Consider the following 18122-nt stretch of genomic DNA (forward strand, 5'->3'; position numbering starts at 1 on the left):
AGCCACTAGGTAGCATTTTGTGTAGCTGATGGTGCTTCCATGGTGTTGGGTGGTCAGAAGGCTTTCAAGCATGGCCCTTTATTGAAGCATGTGAACTGACTTAGATAATTCATCATTTTATAGTGTTCTCAATTGATTTCCAGAATGGATGCTGCTTGTCTCTGCACCTGGGTAGAGGATGCCTGTGTATAAGTGTCAGTCCTCCTTGTGGACCTTACTAATTATTATTAGGACTGATTCTGAGTTAGCATTTCAAATAAAATTCATTTTGAGGAGCACAGCGTTTGCTGGAAAGCTAACCTTTCATGTTCTTCAGATCAGTCTCTCGCCCTTCACAACAATTTGTATCCTTTGCATAGAGATCCAGGGGTACAGCTATTTTTACCAGGTGCTAATTAAAATGGACAGCAATGTATTAAAACCGTGTTGTGGTTCCACCTCTCTAGTGAAGTGTGTTTAGGTTCCTGCTCATGTTTTATTTGTTGTCCTGTTTAAAACAACATCAAAAAAATCACGCTAGACACTTGGCGAGTGCTCCATTTGGATCATCTAATGCTGTGTTGTTATGGAGCCATTCAAAAATTACATTTGCTTTCAGTGAAGTTTTTCTGCAGTATAGTTGCTTGTCTGCATTATAGCTTGTCCGAGGGACGTGGAAACCTGTCTTCAGGCAATTGAACAAGTGCAAACGGTACCTCAGGCGTCCACAGAGTTCAACTGTATGTTGCTCAAACGCTTGTGGAGATGTCAGCTGTGTTACAGAATTGCTTCCCACCTGTTTTCTGTTTTTTTTTATCCTGTAAATTGGGATTACAGATTGAGAGAAATAAGAACAAGGCATGTGCTTTGCCTTGTCTTGGAACAGGATGAGGTATTTGGGCTTCAGTACTTAACACAGTTACTGTCAAAACAGCGAAAAAAATTCAATCTTGGCTGTTTGTGATGCACAATCATCCGGTATGTGAATGTGCTTACAAACAGTGCACCATAAGGAAGTTGCTGTTAAGCAGCATCTTTTTTATGCTTTCAGTAGTAGCCATTCCTAAGTAAAAGTTGGTCTTTTAAATCACATATTTGTGTACAATTCACTATATGGATAAATATCTTCCTGAATTTGAGAATTTATACTAATTACTGGTATCTTTCTAGGTAACTTGGGAGATCGAGCATGTCTTAGCTGTACATCCCTGAGGCTGGCAAACAAAATGTGAGTAAATAGGAACTTTTTTCCCAAACTCAAAACTGTACAAAACCATCAGTTACTATACTGTCATGGAATGTAGGTTTAAATCTTCTAGAATGAAATCTTCTAGTGTGAAAATTTTAGCTTCAGCTTGTGTTATTGACAGATGAAAGGAAGTCTGAATATTACTCTCTTCACCTGCTTGGTTGTATGTGGGAGAAAGAGATATATTCCCTTTTTTTGCCCACTTCTTTTTTGTTTCACTTACAATGTGAAAGCAACAGAATATTAATCTTTTTCTTGACTGATTCCAGGTGACATCATGGGATATCATGAGCTTCTTGCTTACTTTCTCTGTGGAGATCCATAGAGTAAATACTCAGTCACAGCTAGTTTGAACAACATAGTTGACAGTTAGGAACATAGATTATTTGGGTTGTATCTTTATTAAACCAAAGTAGTTTACTGTATGTTACGGCCTTGGGTGAGGCTCTCCTAGGAGATGGTGTCCTCTTCTGAAAATGAACTGTAATTCTCATTAGTTAATATCTGTGCAAGTCTGTCGTTTTCTGGCTAATCAAGAAAATGTTTTGTGTTGCTGTGTGTGTTTCAGTAGTCGTCTGAAGTGGTCATATGCTTAAAATTTTAGTTTAAGCTAGAAAATAATAATAATGTATCTTTAAAAAGTAATAATTTAGTAATTTTTTGATACAAATCTCTATTTGAATAACATTAAATAGCTAAAACCATTAAATAATTTCAAATACATTGGATATATGTGATAATTAAGTTTAAAAAGTACTTCTGACTGAAAACTGAGTGTTCAATAAACTGCTTTTTTTCCTTAAAGTGTTACTCAGAGCCATAGAGCCACTTGCACTGATTTTCTATTCATTGACTGAAGACAAATACACATTCTGATTTTCTTTTTAGTAGTACAAGGGCTCAGTGAAGAAACACTCCAGACATTTTTGTCCTGTAGGTGACTTAATGCTGGCATTTCAGTTTGAGGGAGACCTAATGGAACACATTTATATTAAATATTTTAAATTTGTCATATCCTTTTATAGAAGTGTGTACAATCCTACTTGCCTGTAATGAGTAGTTCTTCTGTGTGTATAAGGAGTGTTTGGGGTGCTTGAGCAATACTTTCCTTCTAACTTCAGCTTGCATTTAATTAAAGAAAACAACAAAATTCTGAATAAGATAGAAGAGTATTGGTTCTCTGTGCCCCAGCTCACTACTGTGGTGGAAGTTGGTGCATAAAGTGTCTGCTGAAAAAGGAAAATGAGACACATGGAGACAGTAAGGAAGGAACTCTAATGAAGTCAGATTTCTCTGATAGTAATTCTCTTCCTCTAACTCAGCACCTATCCCAAGTCTACAACTTCTATTTTTTTGTCGAGTGTTTTGTTCAAACAGGGGAATTAATAGAAGAGGCTTTAAGTTACTTACGGGTTTACAGATTTATTTTCAAATGTAGCTGTCTAAATGGAAAACACTTCTGGTTGCTACTTTTTATTTAATTGGAGTAAAATAGGCTACTTTTTCAAAGTTGTTTAATGGAAAATTCCCCGCAGGTTATTTTTTTGTCATAAAGTAAAGCCAAGCATTCTTTTCAGGTATAGACATTGATTGAGAGTCATAGGTTTGTTTGTTTGTTTGTTTTTCTTAAATATACAATAGATTTCTCAAATGATGCATTTTAGAAGTACATAAATGTATATAACTATACAAATATATGCTATATAAATAACTTATCATCTGTTGCTAATTCTTGAATGCTTTTTTCTTTTGAAGGACTGTACACTTTAAATATTGCACTAGTGTCCCTCCTGTTTACGCATACTCCAAAAAAGATCGCTACTGTTGTTGGACTAAAGGATCTGAACAGATATACTTTACTCTTCCGAGCTCTTCTGGCTCATGGACGCCACTAGCAACCATGGGTATTTTAGGTCCCCAGTATCTCCCAGTTAGATGGTGGCATTCTTCACGTCCCCTTCGAGATGACTCCATAGTTGAAAAGTCCCTGAAGTCCTTAAAGGACAAAAACAAGAAGTTGGAAGAAGGAGGTCCTGTATATAGTCCAACAGAAGTGGAAGTTGTGAAAAAATCTATTGGACAGAGGGTTGTGGATGAACTGAAGCACTATTACCATGGTTTTCGATTACTGTGGATTGACACAAAAATAGCTGCAAGGATGCTCTGGCGAATACTTCATGGAAACACTTTGTCTCGTCGAGAACGGAGACAGGTACTGGGTCAATACCAGTTTTGTTTAAGTATCCCTAGCGAGTGCTCCATTTTATTTGAACTGAGTTGCTTCTTTCTGTTGTCTTCTGCCCTAGAATGAAAATTGCTAGGTGTTATTTCCCTCCTCCTCCCTATGTGGACACTAAAAATTTTGGATATGACTCCAAAGCATTTTAGTCTTGTTCCCCATTATGGAAGATAAATTGGGTATTTTCTAGTTGGAACAGCAGAGAATTTTTCTTTTGTGTCGTGTGGACTGCAGTTGTAGTTTATTCTCAAGTTCCTGTCCTTGTGCTACATGTGTGTACACGGTCACTTTCTCTGCTTTTTCACTCCCCCCAGAAAAATAGAGGGAAAACACTTCTAGTAAAGGTTGGATTTCAGCCAATTCTGTTTGTTTTTTGTTGTTTCTTTGTTTGTTTTTTTTTTAAAACAGAAGAAAAACTGCAGGATTAAAGGTATGATTAGTAATCAGTTATTAGTACTATCTCACTTACATATATATTCGGGAGATAATTTTAGTCCAAAGAAGATCATTTGAGGATAGTTTGGGGTTTTTTTGACATGTAGCTTACATTTATGAAACTGTGAAAATGGAACTGATAATTTTAAAGAAAAGGGGAGAGGGGATGGAGATGAAATCTGGAGTGCAAGATAAGAGTGCTTTCAAATTAGGATGACATACATGCATTTCAATAGTAGTTTCAGTTTGTGGATGAAGTATATATGCTTATTCAACTAGAATTAAAAGATATATGGATATTTTAAAACACTTGATGTGAGCTTTTATATAGGGAAAGGCTGCAAAATAATAAGCTGTTTTAAAACTAGGGTAGTTTAAAAATTTTTTGAAAGAATGCATTGGTATTCAACTTCACCAGTTCATTAGCAATATATCAAACAGGCTGATTTAATAGTTCTCATTTTACTTTTTTTAAAGACAAGATGTTTAAGTATTTTAAACAGATAAAATATTCAAGTCTGTCTTACTGCCTTTTTTTTAAAAAAAAAAAAAAAGCATTCCAGCTGTTGCTGAAAAAAACCTGTATTGTAAGAAATGTTGGAGAGTGAAGAGTGTACGTACTCTGGCAGCAGGAGTGAGTAGTGCTGCTTGCAATCACGGTGCAGTTCTCTGCAGCTTGTACACTGTGCCTGCAATGTGTTAAGTTCACATCTGTCTTCAAAAATGTTGTTAAATGGGCAAAAGTATGAATATTTGATCATTGTTTTAATTATTGCCTGATAAAATTAGGTACGTAGTTGAATATTTTCATATGTGATTAAAAAACAACTCATCTGAATGCAGAATGCAGAAGTTTTTTTTCCTGTATTCGCAAGGTTAGATAAATAACCAAAATTGTTAAATGTGCACATAGCAGTTTTCATCTGTGATTACATTTGATCTCTTTCTACAACAGCACTGGTTGATAGTAATTGGTCTCAGCATCTTCATGCTACTTGTTTTTGTCCTCTTCCTTATGCTGGTACGAGAGTATGTTTGGCAGCTGATCATGCTGAAACATTGCTCAGCAGTAAATATAACAGTCTGTGCTGACGTAGGAGACGGGGATTATGTAGTGCCAGGAAAGAGTAACTGAGGATAGGGGGGGAACGAGGACCGCAGGACTTCTTGAAGTAGCAGTTCTGGCTTGTGCTGGTTTATTGAGAGCTTTGGGAAACGTGGAAAACCAAGTGAGACAAATTAATTCATGGTTTAGAACAGAATCAGAAATCCTCTTGAGGGCAAAATTGGAACCATTGCTTTTCATGCCTGTTTCATGTTCACTGAGCCATACTTCTGAGAAATTACACAAACAACAGTAAAATATGGATAACATGGAAAATTTCTGCTGAAAGATCAGGACTGTATTTGAGAAGGCATGAAACTTTAGAAGTAATACATTATCTTTGGACACGCGTGCATTATTCCATGTCTTTCTCATATTTACATGGTGGTCTGGCATTTGGCCTTCCTGATTTTTTTTTTTTGGTGTGTGTGCAGATGTGCAATTTCAGTATCAATTCCTTCATTTTAAATAAAATAGAAATTTATTGTGCAGGAATAAGTTAGTGTCTACATTGATGTAGCCTGTCTTTTATCTAATGATGCATGTGTGTGTGTGTCTGTATGTGTGCAATCCGTGTAGAGATTGTAGAGAAAATAGTTTTAAGAACTACAGCAATGTTATTTTCTAATGATGCGTGTGTGTGTGTGTCTGTATGTGTGCAATCCAGTGTAGAGATTGTAGAGAAAGTAGTTTTAAGAACTACAGCAATGTTATTTTCTTAATGTAGGGTTTGTGTTTTCTTTATACGGAGGAAGAGGATGTCTTGTCTCTTGAATGGAGTCATGGTAGGCTTAGAACCCAGGGTCAGTGCAAAGCAAACCCTCCTACAGCTGAACAAAACCCATTACTTGTGCTTGTTTTAAACCTTATTTTAAGTTTGTTTCAGCACAGTTCATTTTTTTTTTTTTCAGTTCAGCCTTAAATTGTGGTATACTGACTGATTTAAAGAACTCTTAAAACTTTGATGCCAGATTAGCTACAACTCTGCAAAAGTTGCTCTGAACTCTAAAAAAAATTATGAAGTGCATATTGCTTTTAAGTAGGTTAAAATGCATCTGAACTGACAGTCCTAGAGAAATCTTATCTTCACCCAGACTGACAAATGAGTTATTTCTGCCTGCCCTTTCCTTCCTCTTTGGAGGCAATAATGGGAAGATATCCAAGTAATCTAACCACATTAACAAGCAATTGCAGCACGGCTAATGCAATGGAGCTATTGCTTATGTAAACCAAAAGTCAGTTCCAAAATTCTGCTTGTACAATTGCTGGTAGGGTTTGGATTCAACAGGATCACATATCTGCACTGAGGAGAGAAGGCAGGAAGAAGGAAAACATGCAAAATATGATATTGGCTGTTAAAAACTAATTGCTGTGGTGGTGCCTCCTACAGCAGGATGTTTCAGGAGGTGGAAGTGAGATGGCAAACGCTCTGGAGTCTGTGGCAAGTATATCAGCTTTACAAACTCTTCAGCACTGTGGAGGAGGGGAGAGTGGAATACATGAACTGTAGCAGCAGATACAGAGTAATCCCACGTTTTTCATGCTGTGCTGACAGATAATGTGTGTGTAATTGTGCACCATTGTATTAGGTTCCTGTGTAAAGTTGTTTTCCTTGAGTTAGTGGAGGGTGCAGTTTCGTGAATTGTGTAAGCTGATCTGGGACAGTGCTGCTGTGCAAAAGGCCAGTCCTGCCCAGTGCTCCAATCAAGTTTTCCAGCACACCCCCATCCCACTCCTTTGGGTTTGTACTGATCCTTTTTCTCTTCTCTTCTCTATGTATGTATTTTTGGGTTAGTTTTAGCTGGAGGACTGGTGTACCTTCACATTGGGGCTGCTAGGGCACGTTCATAACTCTTTATACATTATCTCAGGTTAGCATTAGGTTAGCTTAATCCAGTTGTAAAACTACTTCTGTAGATACAGATTTTACCTTGTAAAAATACTTGAACGCACCATCTAAAAATAGATACTGGGTAGAAATAGGAACTCTGTACTACACTCTATAGAAGTTTTTGAGCGTTTTTAGGGAAGATGTTCTTGTTCTTATGACTTGTAAAATTTTCTTCCAAACTTTCTTACATCTTTGGAACTCCCTGGTAGTCATTTATCCTATATTGTTGGAATGAATGGAAACATCTTTGAGCCTGTAAACAATGGACCAAAGCATCCCTTCTGGGAAACTGAGGGTTTTTTATATACAAAGAAAAATGTTGAACTTTGTATCTGTGGAGTTTGTGCATTCCTTAAACAGTATTTAAGATTTTGGCTGGGTTTTTTTGCTAAGAAAATGAGGGTTGAAGTTTCACTGGCTTTGTATTCTGGCAAAGCAGTCCTAGTGACACACAGTCTATACTGGTTGTTGCTGCTGTTCCCTTGGATGGACTGAGCTGTGGGGAGGGGATGGAGGTGGAGGCATGCATTTACTTCTATATTAGCATTTCTTTTGCCAGTTTTTGCCAATCATAGCTGTATTTATCAAGTCATCATGTTGAATTACAGTGCTGTGGCAGTAGCGTACTGTAGTGGACATCTGACCTTCAGTCTGATTTAGGAATTGTCAATATTCCAAATAACTAGTTATTTGCTTTGTAAAATGAGGTAGAGTCAAGCAAGATCTGTACTCTCCAATATAAACCAAGTTATTAGGCTTCCAAGGAGTACTGAAAGATTTGATTATAGACTCTACAGCCTAATATATACCTTTGTGTGGGTGTACAGAAATCAGAAGGACAATATTTATTTTATGCAATTAAAGATTCAGTAACTAATGCATCAGTCTGTTTCAGAGGATCTCTGCTCTAGAAAAGCAGTGATTTAAAATAAAAGAATCTGCCAAGCTGGGCGTATTACCCTGGATTTAAATGTACATTACAATTGTTGTAAGGTGGAGGGGGAGGGATCTTTCATTTCATTCTCGATTACTTAGTCCATAGTAGCTCATGCATGTAAGAAGTGATGGAGCACAAATAAAGATAAATAAAAGAAGTTAAGCAGCTTTAACGACAACAAATGACCTCCTCCTGTTTTCAGGTGCTTTTAAGAGGTTTAAATGAGATACTTGTTCAGTAATCCTATTGAGACACAGTGAGGCTTTTGAAATACTTTCTATAGTGTTGAAAACTTGTGAAGCTCTGGCACTCTGTAGTATATGGCAACTTACTAAAATCTGACTTTGTCACATCCTTTTTTTGTGTTATTTTAAATTTCCTTTGTAGCAAATACACATATGTGAGGTTAAGTGATAATCTGGATGATCATATAAAGTATTTTTTAAATATATAAAATTTTGCTTATCAATACTTTTTTTTTTTCCCTTCCAGTTTCTTCGAATATGCGCCGATCTTTTCCGCTTGGTCCCTTTTCTAGTTTTTCTTGTTGTCCCATTTATGGAATTTTTGCTTCCAGTAGCTCTTAAATTGTTCCCTAATATGCTTCCCTCTACGTTTGAGACAAAGTCTAAAAAGGTAAGCAGGTCTGAATTTATAATCCAGTAATATGTTTTGAAAAAATTAGAACTTTATTTAGTAAAGGAAGAAATTAGAAAATGGTATTTGGGGAATGTTTTTGTCTTTATGTTGTTTTGATGATCTTACTGTTAACATCTAATAATGAAACAGTGCCACATTGATTTACCTTTTTATTTGTGCAGGTGCTTAGCTATAAGAGCTGTAAGCTTGTCTTATCTTTTTTTTGTCATCCTTATCTCCCATTTTCTATGACCCTCACAAAGCAGAAATGAAAGCTCTGAAACTCTCTTTTTTTTCTAGCTTGTATTGAAATAGGCAGACTTTGTTTTAACAATCGTAGTCTTTACTCGTGGTGCAAGGTTTTTTTGTAGATGTACTAAATATTTAAAATAGATTCTGATACATTGTTTCATGTAAGCTTGATTACTTTTAGTTAAGATTTCTCGGAATTGTTTAGAACTTTGTAAAAACAATCCAAAAAGCCCCAAAAGTTTTACTTTCAGGGTACAAAATACTTACATGAGGCTCATTCATAGCGAGCTCCCAGTCAGTCACAGATACAATCAATTATGATTGTATACTTGGATCTAAGTAACCGTTCATTACTAGATCTGTGATCAATTTCTTTTTGTTTGGATGAGATGTGGTGTAGGATTTCTGTGCTGGAGCACAGAAACAAACCAAAATTGGTTAGTTTCATTTTTTTGCTGCTAATTCAGAGGGTGCATGTTAGTTTTAGCAGTTGAGGCAGCTTATGCTGCACTTCACTCTGGCATTGCATCTTGTGCTTCATGGAGCTTTGAGCCTCTCAACCTATTTTTCAGTGTGATTTGGGGATCTTTGTTAAGAGTGAATGTCCTTTTGTGTGTTACAGCAGAAGTTCTGAAGTACTCCGTGTAGCTTGTGTGATGGCAGAAGAAATGGTATTTAGTGCACGTATTTCTGGAAAGAACTTTTAAAACCAAATATTTGTTTTAACAGGAAGAAAGATTGAAGAAAGAACTAAGAGTAAAGCTTGAATTGGCTAAATTCCTTCAAGACACAATTGAGGAAATGGCCTTAAAAAATAAAGCAGCCAAAGGAAATGTTACAAAAGATTTTTCAACGTTCTTCCAAAAGGTAAAAATTGTAAAAAATGTATTTTGTCTTCATACTAAAAAAAAAAAAAAGAGGTTGGTATTTTTTTGTTCTTTTTGTTTGGTCTGTGATAATCATGAGATACCTTTATTCTGTTGGATTTGAAAGAGCAGGAGGTAGTAGTTTTTTAGGATAGATTTCTGTTTGCAAGTAATTCTTCAGTGTGCTGAAGTTTTACTGTTCTTAGCTTTATTGTACAGCTTATTCTAGCTGGTACTTTCATGCTCTGATTCTAGAAGCAGCGTATTTCTGCTCATTCGCTTCTTGTTCTTGTATTTTGTCGTTTAGTTAATTCTAACATCAAAAAGTTTATGGGCTCAGTGATCAGTTATGTAACTTTTGCCCTCCTTTTTTAAATGTTGGGTGTGAAAAGTTCTTTCCTAATTAACTGATTAAAACTTAGTGGAGGGAAAGTAAAATTCTTTTTGTCAGATTTAATTCTGCTTATAAAAACAGTTTTTAAATGCATGACTGCTATACTGCTGAAATCCTTTCAGATACTGACTAGAATGTGGTATAATCTGGGGTTTTGCTAGAATGTTGAGTGTTGTGTTTGGTACACACTGTTTCTATTCACAAGCAGTTGCTGACACAGAGGCTGAATGTCAGATATCGGCCTCCTACATTGGTGGCCTTTAGGTCTGGCAGTGTTTTCTTTTCACTGAGTTGTAGGTAAGGGTAAGGTATTCTCTGGAGAGATGAAAAGTCCCTTCGTAGAGTAAATCCTATCCTGAGAAGATTTAACTTCTCTAATTGTAGGACTGTTGAATAAGAGGTTGAGCCGAGAACTATCATGTGCTGCTGCTGACAGGTGGTTTGTTTGGGTTTTTTTACATTAAGAATGTAGTCTCCTCCTTTGAGGAGTGTATGTATTTGCACAGGAAAAGGCACAGAAACCTGAGGATTCCAGACCTGAACTTTACAAGTCCTATCAGCTAGCTTGAGCTTTTCCTGCTTCTCAGTGCTGAGAATACAGTTTTAAAGGATGGGGTAGTAAGATCATGTTGATAATACCGAGTAGGTTACCTCAGATAATGGTACTGGCAAGTTTTGCCAGTCAGTATCTGCTTGCAAGGTCCATATACTTTGATGCTTCTATGCAATCATCCGTTTCTGTTCTTTTTCATCTGCAGAAAATGTTAAGTGGTTAGTTACAGCAGTTAGTAGCTGAAGCGGTGCCTCTGCAAGCTCTGGGAGCATGCCACTGCCATGCTTCATGTTTGGAACATTTCATTTTCTGCTGAAAGAACTGCTACTGAGAATTTGCATTTGGCGGTTAATTTCTGTGAAAATAAGTGATGTATCACTCCACATTTGCTGGAGGAAGTCCCAAGTTCCTCTGATGACTAAAAAGGAGTTTCAAGCCCTGTGGGTGTGCTTTTTAACATTTATACATTTCTCATTTGCTAGGCAGACAGACTTTGTTGATCTCATTTCACTCTACTAGATAATAAATGTCAGGGCAAGAAGAAGCTTAAATGTTTCCTGCCTTTTTGCTGTTCTGTTATAGCTACTTCTGCAGTGCAGTATTTGATGTGCAAGAACCATTGATTACAGGCTTAACATGTTTGCTGCAGAAATACAGAATTTATCTGTGTTGCTTTGTAGATAATGACATACTAGAAAGTTTCAGCTTGTATTCTCAGGAAACGTACTCAACTCTGCCAAAATTCAACCTTAAACAAGGAAGAAAATACTTTCTGTATTTTTAAAGTTCCATTTTTAGCTCAAGTAGTGAAGGAGCTGGTGAGTGGAACAACAAGGCCTTTGACCTTTCTTTCTCTGACTTGGTTTCTCAGCTACACAAGTATCCTGGAGATTAATGGACTCAATACAGTCTTGTCTTCCAAATTTTTATCTTTTCCTGTACTAAGTAGCTGTTCACTAAAAGATTTGAGTTGGCAAGTAAAACAGATAGGCATAATAAATCAGGCTGTATAGGTAATGTTAGGTTATCAGACTGTACTTGATGTCACTTAGTTTATGTTTTCTTTACAGGGTTTAAAAAAAGGTAGAGGGATGGGAAAAGTGTTTTTTGGATATCTACGTACTTACTGTTTAGCCTGGAGGTGTTAAGTGACTGGGAGTATTTAATTTTTAAGTTCTGTGGACTTTGGATTCAGTAGTATCACTAATATGCACTTGATGTTATGCTTAAAATAGAAAAATCAACATTTATATAGGTGGTAATGTTTTACTATGACCTGATGAGACTAGAGATTTTTTTTTTTTCCCCTCTTCTTTGAACTGTTATTTCTGCTTCTGGTATTTTGATTTAATTACTGTGAAGTGCCATTTGGCAACATATAACTTAAAAGCTTAACTTTTGATTTGTACAAGCAGTTACACAGAACCTTCCATCAAGAAGGATGCAGAGTCCTTTCCCAAATAGTGGTTTATACTTTGGAATAACTTCCAAGTACAAGTGCATTTGCATTGAGGTGCTGCAGAACAGCTAGAAACTGGAAGGAAATCAGTGTTGTAACAAATGTGGTTGTGGAGAGAATGTAGGTGGGTCAGTGTCCTAATGCATGTTTCATAGGGACACCAACGTGGCAAAATTTTTGCCATTGGACTTACTTCTCACTTTATCTTCACAGGGTGATGCTTTTAATATGCTTTTATGTTTAGTAAGTGGGGTACCAGAGTGAATACTTGCCAGTGTGACTTTTGTAGCAACTATTTATTTGCTCAGATCTATTTAATTTTTTGAGGTGTCTCATGGCAGTGCCAACTCAGATAGACTTGTTCATTAGTATGTAGATGCATTTAATTTTTTTTTGTTAATTTTATCTTAAGTATATTAGGCAGTGTTGTTGGAAACTATGAACACTATAAATTCTTTTGCCTTTTATAGTAGGTAAGTGGGTTTTTTTGAATTTATTTCATGTCTTCCTTGTGTCCTATTTCCTATTATGAAAATTGATATAAAGTACTTGTGAAAAGAGGAGACTATTTTTATTGTTCAAAATAATACCCAACCATAACACTTGCTTCAAAAACCTTTGTGTGTTTGATTTTTCTTACAGATCAGGGAAACTGGTGAAAGACCCAGTAATGAGGAGATCTTAAGGTTCTCTAAACTGTTTGAAGATGAATTGACTCTGGACAATCTAACCAGGCCTCAGTTGGTGGCACTTTGTAAATTGTTGGAACTTCAGTCAATTGGGACAAATAACTTTCTCCGCTTCCAGCTGACTATGAGGTTGAGAAGCATAAAAGCAGATGACAAAGTAAGTCATAAATAGACACTGGTTAGTAAGTTTGACATGAGAGTGTGTGTGTGTATATATATAATGTCTTTCTAGGAATTTTCCTATTCTGTCTTAACTGTCTTATTTTTGAGCTAACTTGGAATGAAAAGGCTTGAAGAGCTTAAAATGAGAAGTATCATTAATTGCAATGAAAGTAAATATGTTACAAAGAAAAGCATTTCTATGACACTATAATTTGTAAGGGAGCTGATAGAAGTATTAACTTAAGAGATTGACTTTCTCATTATGGAGCTGTTAAGACTACAGTATAATTTTCACTGTTTAAAAAGTGGCTATTGTGTGTTATCACAGCAACCTCTAGTGGCTGTTGTAAAAATACGGACTTCTGTGTGTGCATTGATGGTGGTTCTTGAGTTTTGAGCTATTGCATGTTAAAAGTTTATTTTACACTTTGTGCAGCTGATTGCTGAAGAAGGAGTTGATAGCCTGACTGTTAAAGAACTGCAGGCAGCTTGTCGTGCCCGAGGTATGAGAGCTCTGGGTGTGACGGAGGAACGTCTTAAGGAGCAGCTTAAACAGGTATGTTTCTACAAAACTGAATACACAGACCTGACTTCAGTTGCTAGCTCTGATTTTTCTTATGATTCTGAGAAGTCAATTTGCTTCTCTTCTCATTAAAAGCTTGGCTAAAACAGTCTTTCTCCTTAATAAGCTTTTGCCATGTGTGCTGTGTAAGTACGTAGTAGCAGTGGGCTTCTTGGTTTTTGACTGGGCCATAATGTTTTGATGATGCAGATAGGTACTTACTTAAACATACCCAAAAAATGTTTGCAATTTTGGCAGTTTGTCTTGTTAATTATTTGTATTACTCTGTAAAAAACTTTTCTTGAAGTAGATAAATTCCTTGTCTTTTGGTGTTGCCTGGTTTAGGGGAAGATGCATGTGAAACAAAACACTTTTTCAAATACTAATTCAGTACTTCTTGAAATACTTCTTCATACACTTCAGTGCAGTTGCTGTAATTCTTTGCTGCTTATAACCTGTAGTTCCCGTGCTAGGATGTTGACTGATTAGTAGCAGTAAAAATGCTTGTGTATGCTTGACTTAATCAGTAAAAAGAAATCCAAAAGTTGAAGATTTGTTTTATATATTTCATTTATAGTGGCTAGATCTGCACCTGAACCAGGAAATCCCTACTTCATTGCTTATTTTATCCAGAGCCATGTATCTTCCAGATACCCTTTCTCCAGCTGATCAGCTCAAAACAACACTTCAGACACTACCAGAGAGTGTTGTAAGTATTTATGTACATAGTCTGCAACCAGCTTTCAGTATCGTCATTTAAAATCTATTTAGAGAAGTAGATTTTCTTCTCAGTTCCTTTATTTTCCTTGAAAAGCTAAAACACGGATAGGTTTATTTGAGTGACCTTCAAATACAGAAGTTGGTTTGCAAGTGAAGGATTCTGAGAATAAAGCAAATGAAAGGCAATAAATATTTCATTGCACGAGGGGATACAGTAATAGCATAAGAAGATTTAGAATACAGTTTTTACTTACATAATAATAATCTACACTCCAGGCAATGTAAAGACATTAAGATATGAAATGTTGATGCTGTGGTACAGAGAGGGAAATGATCTGAATAGGTTATTGGTAGTCTTGAGAGAAAGAGAATGAAGAACAGGGATGATTTCAAGGTGGAAAGTTCTTGTTTTCAAACAGAATTGTCTTTTTCTGTGAAATGCAAAAATAAGGGCAGCTTTTGGGGGTTTTAACTGTTCATTAGCACACCTGTACTACCTATCTCAATAAGGATATATACATTTTTTACATTATGTAGACATGCATAGATATACACACATACAGACTTTAATGGACTTCCTATGGTATTTTTAGGCCAAAGAGGCTCAGGTCAAAGTGGCAGAAGTTGAAGGTGAAAAAGTAGACAATAAAGCACGTCTGGAAGCAACACTTCAGGAAGAGGAAGCTATCAGAAAAGAAAATTTAGAAAAGGAGATGGAAAGAAAGTCTGAAGCTGCAGAGAAAGCCAAAGAAACCCTTCAAGTTGCAGCCATGGTAAGTCCTGCTCTTGACTCTTGAGAAATAAATGTCAGTGGTGTACAGACTGGCATGTTACGAGTTACTGCCTCTGCTCTGGGAGTTGCCTGTGAGAAACTGGGCTTTAAATCCACATGTGGAATTTGCAGGAGAGTATTAAAAGAGACTGCAACACAGAAGTGTTCACTGTAAAACATTAGAAGATTGTCTCAGTCTTATGTGTCTTTAATTTCTCTTTCCTCTTAATTAGAGTAATAAAGAGAAGCCTTTTATTCCTCTAGCAAAGGTGATGGGTTGGTTTGTTTTCTGATTTCCCCCACCCGGTACTTTAAATGTTCTTATCTTTATCTCTTTCTATTTATCATTAACCTGTTAATGTCTTTGTATAATACCTGACTCTAAAAGCTGCTGGCCTGCTTTACTGGTGAGTTTAACCTTGGGTGCTCACAGGCATTAAATACAAGCGAGTATTCTAATGTGAAACCCCTCAATATGTTGCAGTTTTTTAACATGGTCTTGTCATAAAAATGTCCGCATCTACTTCGGCAACTCTTTCTATTTTTAGATGCTTTTCTTTACTGCAGCTAATATGGATAATGTTATTTTTGTTTTAATTAAAACTTCATGGCTCTTTCAAATTTAGAAAGAGGTAGAAGCCGCAGTAGGTCTTGAAGCAGCGACTCTGCAAGTTAAAAAAAGTCCGATGGCTGTGGATACTGAACAAGAACTGGCAAGGGCAGACATGGCGATGCATTCGGAGACACTGAAAGATACAGCACCAGTACTGGAAGGCATTAAGGTAACCTGGATAACTGTACATTTTTATACTTTTTAATGTAAAGATTCAAAACATTCATGTAAGAGCCATGATAAGTTGCCTGGCTGAACTTCAGTAACCCTCTCACCACATACTGTCAGTTAAAACCAGCTGATTAGTAGAGTGCAAATTCTTTGCAAGTTTCAAATGCAGAAATTGACATCAGCACAAAACATCTCTGAGGATCTCCTTTATCTGTGTTACTGATACTAATAGACCTGTTTTGGGGGGCATTTGCATTGTCTGTAGATGTAATGGATCTGTGCATAGTTAACACATAAGGAAAGAGAGGGTGATGGTATAGAATCAATTATAGAATAGTTTGGTTGGAAAAGACCATTACGATCTGTTCCCTCTTGTCCTATCACTTGTTATTTGGGAGAAGAGACCAACACCTACGCCTCTACACCCTCCTTTCAGGTAGTTGGAAAGAGAAATAAGGTCTCCCCTCAGCCTCCTCTTCTCTAGACTAAACAACCCCCGTTCCATCAGCCGTTCCTCGTAAGACTTGTTCTCTGGGCCCTTCACCAGCTTTGTTACCCTTCTCTGGTCACGCTCCAGCAAAGAGTGGTAATAGGTAAAGATAAATGTTCCCTTCTTTTGAAGGGGTTAAGCAAGGAACTGGTTTTGGACTATAGGGTACTAGATTTGTATAGACTCCCTCTTCTAAACTGGCCAGTGTATATACACTATAAAAACTTGGTGTACTCTTTAACCATTTCTTTAATATCATGTCAAACATATTTTATACTGTTGTTAAAGTAACAGGTTAATTTCTAGGATTAGCATGTTTTGTTGTGATCAGAGCATGATGGTTTTAACCATTTGCTACCTGGCTGGCCTGTAGCTCCCCAGACTCTCCTTGCCCTTGTTGAAGGTATGAGTGACATCTGCTTTCTTCTGGACCTAAGGAATCTTCCCTTATGACTATGTCCTTTCGAAGATATTTGAATGGCCTCTCAGTGACATCAAACAACTCCCTCAGCACTTGTGTTTGTATCCCATGGAGTTTCAGGGACTTGTGTGTTCAGTTTGTTTAAATATTCTCTAACCTAATCCTCTTCCACTGAAGGTTGATCTTCATAGAATGGTTTGGGTTGGAAGGGACCTTTAAAGGTCATCTAGTCCAAGATCTTCCTTGCTCCAGATTTTCCCACTGGTCTCAGAGTCCTGGGATTCCTGAAGGCCAGTCCTACCAGTAAAAACTGAAGACATTGACTGCCTCTGCCTTCTCTGTGTCCTTTTGCACCAGGCTCCTTGTCCATTCAGCAGCAGGCCCACATTTCTCGTCTTCCTTTTGCTCCTGATGTATTTGTAGAAGCCCTTCTTGTTGCCCTTCATATTCTTCACCAACTTTAACTCCAAGTGGGCTTTCACTTTCATGAACCCATACCTGCAGGCTTGGACAGTGTCTCCGTATTCCTCCTGGGTCACTTGTCCCTGCTTCAACCTCTTGTATGCCTTTTTTTTTTCCATGTTTCAGTTGTACCTTGAGTTTTATTTGTAGCTCAGCACATTATTCTGGGTCCATAAGGTTTGGTGTCAGGATTTTTCTAAATACCAGTGTCACTTTGCAGAAAAACAACATTAATTTAAAATAGATGTTTTAGGTAGAAAAGTATTTTCAATTTTCCTGGACAGCATCATTATCTACCTGCTATCATTGTAACATTGTTTACTTTAGAATGCTGTCAAGAAGATTTGAATGGTAATAACAAAATGGAACTAATCCACCTTGAAATCATGCATTTCTATGTGATGAGTTAGCTGACTCTTGTGTAGCTGGGTGCATGATAGTGCAGCCATGAGGAATGCCATGGGAGGGAGGCAAGCGAGGCTGGGATCATCTTATTTGGAAACAGCAAAGCTGTGTGATGTCGCTGCTAGCTTACACTGCCACAGCTGGCATCGCTGCCTGCCATGCCACCAACACCGTGAGAATGTACGGCACTGGGCCACAAGAAAGACTTCCTCAAGAGCCCTAACTCATAAGAGAAAATAATAAGTAAATTTAGCAAGATTTTAAACACTATTAGGGAATGTAAGACTCCCAGCTTCTTGAAAATAAAATGACTGATTTTATTTCAGGCAGAGGAATTTGTTTTCAAACTGAGTTGCTTTTTTTTTTTTTTTTGCTAAGGTAAACTATAGGTACTGTTTTAAAATCAGAAGTGAGGTTGATGCCTAGATACTAATAGTACACTGAAAATCTTTCTTAGTTGATGAAGGGGCTGAACCCCTAGTTAGTGGACTGTTCTGTTCTGAATTGTTTCTTGGAAGCCTATGTTAGAATCCTAGAATGTTGTGAGTTGGAAGGGACCCACAAGGATCATTGAGTCCAACTCTTGGGACAATCCCAAGATTTAGACTGTGTGCCAGAGGGCACACGTTGGCCAAATGCTTCTTGAATCTTGTCAGG

General features: G+C 37.0%; 1 protein-coding gene across 1 annotated transcript; it reads left to right on the forward strand.

The window, feature by feature from the left end:
• Positions 1–1149: 1149 nt before the first annotated feature.
• LETM1 (leucine zipper and EF-hand containing transmembrane protein 1) lies at positions 1150–15685 on the forward strand (the record flags this gene model as incomplete). Its single annotated transcript, XM_029087268.1, has 9 exons — positions 1150–1207; positions 2984–3440; positions 8328–8471; positions 9456–9593; positions 12641–12844; positions 13286–13405; positions 13989–14120; positions 14725–14904; positions 15530–15685. Coding segments are annotated over 9 exons (1589 nt in total), but the record flags the coding sequence as incomplete, so codon positions are not given.
• Between the last annotated feature and the right edge of the window lie 2437 nt (positions 15686–18122).

Source organism: Antrostomus carolinensis, unplaced genomic scaffold (assembly GCF_000700745.2).
Source record: "Antrostomus carolinensis isolate BGI_N321 unplaced genomic scaffold, ASM70074v2 scaffold3811, whole genome shotgun sequence".
In the NCBI taxonomy this organism is placed as follows: domain Eukaryota; kingdom Metazoa; phylum Chordata; class Aves; order Caprimulgiformes; family Caprimulgidae; genus Antrostomus; species Antrostomus carolinensis.